At 51.3% G+C, this 8,286-nt stretch overlaps 1 protein-coding gene across 1 annotated transcript; it reads left to right on the forward strand.

Moving 5' to 3' along the window:
- Positions 1-3: 3 nt before the first annotated feature.
- FOXRED2 (FAD dependent oxidoreductase domain containing 2) lies at positions 4-7,433 on the forward strand (the record flags this gene model as incomplete). The annotated part of the gene is made up of 8 exons (XM_010174616.1): positions 4-308; positions 1,888-2,139; positions 2,640-2,909; positions 3,649-3,815; positions 4,469-4,634; positions 5,125-5,366; positions 6,235-6,405; positions 7,168-7,433. Coding segments are annotated over 8 exons (1,839 nt in total), but the record flags the coding sequence as incomplete, so codon positions are not given.
- Positions 7,434-8,286: the final 853 nt, after the last annotated feature.

Raw genomic sequence — 8,286 nt, forward strand, 5'->3', positions numbered from 1 at the left:
CGCCACCGCAAGCTCATCAGCATCAACAAGCGGTACACGGGCAAATCCAACAGCGAGTTCAACCTCCGCCATGACTGGAACTCGCTCCTCAGCCACGACCGCCGGCTGCTTTTCCGACGCTACTCCCGCGACTTCTTCCCGAGTGCTGATACAATGGTGCGTTACCTCGAGGACTTCGCTTCCCTGCTGAAGCTGCGGGTTCAGTACAACACGGCCATCGTCCACGTGACGCTGGAGACAGATGAGCAGGCCTGGAACGGACACTACTTCCTCCTGACCGACCAGGACAGGCAGAACTACAAGTGCAGGTAATTGGCAAAGCTGGGGCTGGCTGTGCTGCTCTCCATGGGCATCTCAGAGGTCACAAAATCACAGAGTAAATGAGGTTGGGAGACCCATAAAAGGTCACTTAATCCAAGCCCCCTGCCCAAAGCAGGGCCAGTGACATCAGGTTGCTCAGAGGCTTACCCGGCTGTGGCATGAGTATCTCCAAGGATGGAGATATCACAGCCTCTTGGAGCCTTAACCACCATCCCAGAGGAAACACATTTTGCAGGGATCAGTGGGGTGGGTGCAGTAACTGCTCCTAGGATGGCGTTGCCTTTCACGAGCAACATTGTGCCCTGGACAGCTGAGGAGCTGGCAGGGCAGACACAAACTGACTGTGATTGCCGTCACTGCAAGTTCCATCCTGCACAGATAAGCTTGAAATCACTTTTGGTTTGTTACTAGATAACTGCTCTTTGTGGAAAGAAAAAACAAAAAAACCCAAAAAACCAAAAGGCAACTCAGTCGTGCTCATTATAGCCACTGTTGCCTTCATCACAAATTCAAGTGAGTCAGTGCAGCAACATTTCACTTCCACCTGAAGCCCTGGGCTGGCACAGAGCTGGCAGGGGGAAACCAGAGGAAAGTGGAGCTGTTGCAGTAGAGGGAGCTGATTGAGAAATAACTCTCAGAGCTGCTGATGCCTGAATTCCCCTTCCGCTTGGCACACTTGTGCCTGTGCATCCCATACCACCACGGAGCTACATTCCTAAAAACCTGTAAGTTACTCCTGTGAACATATGGAATATATTTCTCACCTCTCCTGAAAGCCTCAGCTCTACGACAGCAGGTTGTGCTGGCTGTCACTTGGACGTGCGCTGGCTGGCAAGCTCGGGGGGACAGAAGGCGATCCCAGACACCCACACACCATGGGTTGCTCTCAGGAGCGACGTGAGCAAGGCTGGGACAGCAGACAGTGCCGCCAGCCTCGGCTGCCTGCTGTTTCCATCTAGGTCACAAAAATTTCCCTAAGATTTAAGTAAAAGTTCTTATGGAGAGAGAGAAAAAGATTCCTGTACTTTCAGTGTTAACAGTTAGTGATGTTGCTAATGTTTTTATGACTGGGAGTTACAGTTACAACGACTAGGAGGACAATTTTAAAATACTGAAACCATTTTCTACCCCTCTTAAAAATTACTTTTGTCCTGCTCTACTAAAAGGCAACACAAATTTTAAATCAAAGTAATTTTTTAATGCAACATATAATCAACCTGTGAAACTTCAGTATTATACATATCATCAGTGAGTAGTTATGAGTAATGCTTGAGCATTCATGAGCAACAGGGGGAGATGGGTATGTACAGCACCTGCACCGACTTTCGCTATATATAACGATGTTCCTGGTTGTCTTGGTTGGCCTGAGGATAGGGAAGGCAGGAGCAGCTCATTAGGTGAAGCTAGGAAGAGGTTTCTCTTGAAACTCTGACCTGTGCAGCTGATCTGGCTTGGCTGCAGAGGGCACATCACAGCCATCTTCCACAGCAGGAGGAGGAAGGGGTGGTGAGATGGGCCCCATTCCCGTAATTCTTGCATTCCCTGGCGCTATCCCTGTTTTTGCAGCTCTTTGTTGGTCGCCACTGGGACGTGGGTCCCCAACGTGGTAAACTTCCCTGGCTCAGAGTACGTTGAGGGTTATGAGACTGTGTCCATCAACCCAGAGGATTTTGCTGGCCAAACTGTGTTGATTTTGGGCCGAGGGAACTCAGCCTTTGAGACGGCGGAGAACATTCTGGGCGTCACGAATTTCATCCACATGGTGAGCCGGTCCCGCGTGCGCCTTTCCTGGGCCACCCACTACGTCGGGGATCTGAGGTAAGAAACCCTCCTCTTCCTCTTTCTGAGACAGCTGAGTACAAACACAGGGAACCACTTGCCCAGGCAATGAGCTGGGCTGGCACAGGAGGTGCTGTTGTCCTGGAGGTCGCAGAGGAAGCATGGGGCTGTCTATCTTTAGTTTCTTGGTGTAAAGCAGTCCAGGTTGCTGTTGTGTGCTGAGAGCTTTTTGGGGTCTGTATGAAATAGGAAAATGTCCACTTGGAAATGGTATCATTAAAAAGTTCTGGCTCCCAAGTTGTTCCCCTTGCTTGCAGTGACAGAGGAGAGCTCAGAGGTTAACTACATCCTGCAGGGGCAGTGAGGCTGTTAATCGTGCTGTTCCTGTGAGCCCTGAAGCTCTGGGGATAACTTTTGCACTGAAAGGGAGCGTGGGATGCCTGGTAAACATGTCCCATTTCCAGCTGCTGAGACTGAACCATGGATCCCACCTCTCCTCACTCCTTTTAGCTCTTACAGTCCCCTTTTTTTTTATATAGAGCAATTAACAACGGCCTGCTGGACACCTACCAGTTGAAATCTCTGGATGGGCTTCTGGAGGGCGACCTGGAAGATCTGGCTATCATCAGGGACAAGAAAGGGAAGCTGCACATCACGCTCCGGTTCTACCTGGAGAACAGGAACGCCAGCGCCGGCATCGACTCCATCACCCTCCCGCAGGACGAACTGGACAATTTCGCCACCCGCGCACCTTACGACCGTGTCATCCGCTGCCTGGGCTGGAAGTTTGACTTCTCAATCTACAACAGGTGAGGGACAACCAGGGTCTCCAGGGAAGCAGGTATTTAGAGCAAGACTGTGAAGGGCCTGACTAGCGATGAAAGGGAGGGCAGGAATCTCCTGAGAGCATAACCCACCCCTCCACATGCTCTGAGCTACCTGGTGCTGCACAGTCCTTTGTTTACCCCACAGCCACGTCCCTGTCCAGTGGGAACATGGGTGCCTCTGCCCTCTGACTGACAAGCTGTAGGGTGGAGCAAATGGCAGTGTTGGGACCTGAGTGATACCGAAAAAGCTTGTGCCCTTAGAAGTTAACGTCCTGACCTGCCAGATCACATAGAGAAGGCTAGCAGTGTTTTGTTTCTTTTGTTTTTAAATGAGGATGGTGCAGGTATAGATCACTACAGAAAGGTTTTCTCTGCTTTTTTTCTCCTGAAGATGCAGCCTTCACCCCCCCTTGGTTTGTCTCCTAGTACCTCTTGCAGTTGAAAATGCTACTGCTAACTTCACTGTCTTCTCAAGTTCACAGTCAGTGGCTCAGGCTCGAATTTGATCTTGTCCAGAGCTACTTTGAGATGAGCACCCTTGTCTTCTGGAAGTTCCTCACTGACTTTATGCTCTTGGGAAAGTCGTAAATCCCACTGAAGGTATTGGGGGCACGAAGCAGTGTCTTGCAGTGGCTGCAATATAACGTGTGCCTTATCAGAAACACTTCATTTTTCCACCCCTGCCCTTCCTGACAGCCTGCTCTTCTCTTTCACACATCAGATCCCTTAGAATGATGCCAGGAAAAGGAAATAAAAAGAAGTATCCTCAGATCAAACCTAGTTACGAGTCCAGAGGCACTCGGGGGCTTTTTGTTCTCGGCACTGCTAGCCACTCTGTTGACTTCAGAAAATCTGCTGGGGGCTTTATCCATGGATTCCGGTATACAAGTGAGTACTGGGGTGTACAGAAAGGGCAGAGGTGGGAATTCTTACCCCCTTTGAAGGAACAAATCATAGAGCTTACTGCTGGAAAGAGATCACCCTTAGTCTTGTCCTGCCAGTAAGAACAACAAAATACAGCCAAGCTGCAGCTGCATCTCTGAAGTGGAGTAGAAGTGACTTAGGGTCATATCTGAAGTTTTTGGTTGTCTGTCTTTGTTTTATCTTGTGTCTCTCTTGCCCATTGTCTCTTATTTATGTAACACAGTAGATGTCTGCCTGCCAGATGCTCTGCCTCGTGACAGGCTGTGGGTGAGAGGTCTGTGCTGTGGAGTTAAAACCCAGCAGCTTTGGGCAGTAGAGAGAATTTCCATCTTTATTTGTGTGTACCCATCCTTATCATTAAAGGACTGCTCAGAAGTAATGAAATATCCCTGAGGACCCCCCACCCCCTCACCAGCCACTTAGCATCACAGCAGCCTTCAGAGGGCATCTCCACTGCAGTTACAGTGACTGAGGGGGGAGATCCTGAGCACGGATGAACTGTAAAGCTCATTTACTGTGTCGTGCCAGTATCTGCGTGTGCTGCAGCAGAGAGATCCGATTTCTTAAAAGGATAAGCTTGGATTTTTAAATGAGCTCTCTTCTGTTTCTCTCAATAGCTCGTGCAGTCCACCGCCTGTTGGAGAACCGTCACCACGGTGTCCCCTGGCCATCCACAGTCTACCCAATTACACAGCTGACCAATTCCATCATCAAGCGGGTGAACGAGGCCTCGGGCCTCTACCAGATGTTCAGTGTCCTGGCTGACATCATACTGCTGAGAGAGTGAGTGAGTGAGTGAGTAATTATTCCCAGCACTGCTCTCCCATCATTTCATTCCCTTTACTTTACCGTTGCTTCCCCTGGTACTACCACACAAATTGCTCCCTTGCTGCCTAAAGGACGTTACCGTTGCGTAGGCAGCCACCTCAAAACCTGCACCACTGCTGCAACTGGTGGCAGTGTGCCAGATTCTGCCAATTGCTTCTCTATATTAAGGGGCTTAAATGGTCCAGACCTTCCCTCAGGGCTCAGACGTGGAGTACCCTTTTACTGGCCCCAGGGAAAAGCTTTCCTTGAGCAGTGCTCGTGTAGAGAGGAATCCCATAATCCATGAAAATATTAAGAGTCTTCTAACAGTATCTGCAGCCTTTGTAAGCAAATAATTACTGTCTGATGGCTCTTTGGCCTTAGCTTCGACCAGCTGAGGGAGTGCTGGATCCCAGCTGGCTTTTCTCCAGTGGAAAAGTCTGACGGTTGTGGTTGCAATTCACAGGAAAGCCACAGCATTTGCATACCTGGAAGAATACCCAGCTGGAGTCCTGGCCGAGCTGGAAACGCAGACGGGGAGAAAGGCTCCCAACGGGCTGTTTGTCGTCATCATGGAGTATGGGAGGAATTTTTCTGGGGCTGACAAGGATGTCTTCTACTACAACCGAGCCGTGGGAGAGGCCCAGCATGCCTGGCAGTCCAACTTTTTGCACCCTGTTATTTACTATTACAGGCACCTCCCAACAGGTAAGCTTTCCTGTCTCTCCCTGCTAATTATCTGATACGAGCAAAACAAGAGAGGGATGGGGATACTTCAGAGACAAAACTGGGGGGCAGTTCCCGAAGGCGTTGCACACCCTTGTCCTCCACTTCCTTCATGTCCGTCCTCTGGAGCACACACCATGACTGTGAGAGCTGAAAAAAAAGCTGGGAGTTGACAAGAAGTTTCCATTGGTCAGACCAATATGAGGTGTGGGGTGGGAGGGCTGTGCCAGAGACCTCACATTTGGGCATAGGAACAAACCAGTGCGCTGGGATCTGCCCCATTCCCAAATTTGGCTGGCACCCTGCATGTATTTTGCAGAGTCCCAGCAGATGAGGCTGGGCTGTTCAGTGTTAGCACCAAAAGAAAGCTGCTCCCTGTGGCTGGCCCAGGTCTGAGAGGTCACACAGTGCTGGGGGCAGCCAAAGGCAGGAGTTTGGAGATGAGTGTTACATCCAGCGAATGAACACGCTCAGAACAGATTTCCTTGGGAAATGAGTGTGCTGAATCTTCATCTCCAGAAACCTCGGGTCAGGGTCCAGCCTGCTTTGCACAGAAAGAAGCGTGATGGGTATCAGCATTAAGGCCTGAATGCAGCTTAGCCCATCTGGCAGTCCCTGCCCAGGGGGAACAGGAGTGAAATGACAGGAAGCACTGCGGGCAGGGACCAGGGGCAGCTGTGCTGTGGCAGGGCTGTTGAGGACTTAGCTAGAGAGGATTGCAGTGAGAGTAAGGTAGGGATTAAAAGGTCAGGACAAAAGCTGGAACAGCTGCCGTAGCTGCTTTCCACTCCCCAAGCAATTTTTAATGCCATTTTGATTCTGAGAGGTTCCCTTAATGTTCTCTTGGCAGAGCGTGAGATGAGACTTCGGCCCCCAGATTGGGCTCTGCCCCGCCCAGACGCCATCCATCACATCGTGGAGGACTTTCTGACAGACTGGACAGCCCCCAACGCTCACATCCTGCCACTGAGACGGTTCTTGGAGAACTGCCTCAGCACTGACCTGCGCAATTTCTTTGCAGGTAGTGTGAGCACAGGGTCGAGGTGGCAGGAGGAGGAGGAGGGATGTGAGGAACACATAACGGGAGCGATCTCTTCTGCAAATAGCTGAGATCTCCCTGTGGCGAGCTGGTGCTCTCACCTCCTCCAGTCACACCTCTTTGATGCACTCCCCAGATGGTGAAAGTGCCGGTGCTGTGTCTGTTCCCAAATAGCCTTTGCTCTTGCTCACCACCAAAAAGAGCCTGCCCCAGGATTTAGGGAAAGGTGTATGAGGTTGGGTTCAGTCCCTTTTCTAGCTGCAGCTTTCCTTCCTCCTCCATTATCTGAACGTTCCTTTGTGCCATCGGGTACCAGGTCTCTTTCTGTGTTCTGATGGTGGGATTGTTTTCCCATGGGAAATGGAAGTGCTGGGATGCGAGAGCTGGAGAGCCTCAGCTGCCTCCCTTCCTATAGGGTCTGGCAACCTCCTGCAGGAACCCCACATGACACACAGCAGGAAGCAATCCTGTGGTACGAAGAAGATGCCAGAGGGCTGCAAGCTCAAATCCAGCTCCTTTCCCTCTCGAAGTGCAGACTGGAGATCCCACCCCGCATCTCCTGAGCTCTGCGGAATCAAGTCGATGACTCTGCTGCCATCCGGGGTGGGGTGCTGGGTGGGAAACTGTAGTCATCTTCCCTCATCCTCTCTGCCTTTTGTTTTGAATGAGTCCTCAAGAGTTTATGGGAAGTTTTCTCTACGGGGTATCTCTGCCAAGTCTGATTTGTGATCCTTTCCCCTGCAGAGTCCTGTTTCCTGTTTGCCTTCACCCGTCAGAAGCTGCCTCCCTCCTGTCGGCAGGGGTACATGAGAATGCAAGGGCTCGTGGGGAGCGCGGGGCTCCGGCGCCACGCGGTAGAAGCTGGCCTGCTGGAGGACTACACTCTCACAGACTTTTTGGGCGACAGACCCCCTGACAGCCCTGAAGGGTCAGAGGACCAGCTGCTGAGAGATCACGCGGTAGCGGTTCCTCCGCTGCAGCATCTCGTTAATGCCAAGGATGAGCTTTAACCTTTCTCACTCCACACTGAAACCCATAGGTGCTGTTGTGACAACATTGTAACAGGGATCCACAGCAGGACTCCGCCCTTTCCCCTGCACCTTTTCCATCCCCATACCTTCCACTGATCCTGAGTTGCCAAAGACCTGCTCAGATCTTGCTGTTACAAAGAGGACCAAGGTGCTCCGAAGGAGAAGCGAGGGGCCAAAGTCCAGTGGTGCTGAGGCCCCCACGTTGTCGTTGCAGAGTTCAGAGCTGCCTGAAGATGGTGTTTTGTTTATCTCACAGACCAGTGTCTGCAGGGACGTCCAGGGGTGGGGTGACCTGCTCGCACCCCGTGGCAGCCCCCTGCAGGCTCTCTGCTCCCTGGACACCGTACACTTGAAGGTCTGTTCGTGCACCGGACCCCGGAGCAGCACTGCACACAGGCTTCCCGGGATTTTCCCTGCGTTTGGATTGAGGAAGTTGTGTAGCCTGAGTGGAGAGGAGTGGTCTTTTTTAGTTACTGTACAGGTCCAATAATTTGTCATTTCCTGGAGAGCACTGCAAGGGACGCTTCCCTCCACAGAGGACAAGTGTCTTGCCTGGAATGCCTGGGACACAGACTTGCACCGAGTTTGGCTCTGCCATCCTCACGTCATTCTTCTCCCGCACCAAGCAGCCTGGAAGGGTGTGTCTTTGTCTTTTCTAAAGCATGGCCAATATTTCTCCTATTTGCACTATGTCCCATCAAGAAAGTTTTGGGTGGACTTTGATGTTGTTAAAATGCTTGTCTTCTATTTCTTCTATTCCACTTCCATCACCTTGAGATCCTACCCGTGGCAACAGGGAGGCTGGCAGCTCTTCATTGCTCCCCCTGTCAGC

Source organism: Antrostomus carolinensis, unplaced genomic scaffold (assembly GCF_000700745.2).
Source record: "Antrostomus carolinensis isolate BGI_N321 unplaced genomic scaffold, ASM70074v2 scaffold35638, whole genome shotgun sequence".
Lineage (NCBI taxonomy): Eukaryota > Metazoa > Chordata > Aves > Caprimulgiformes > Caprimulgidae > Antrostomus > Antrostomus carolinensis.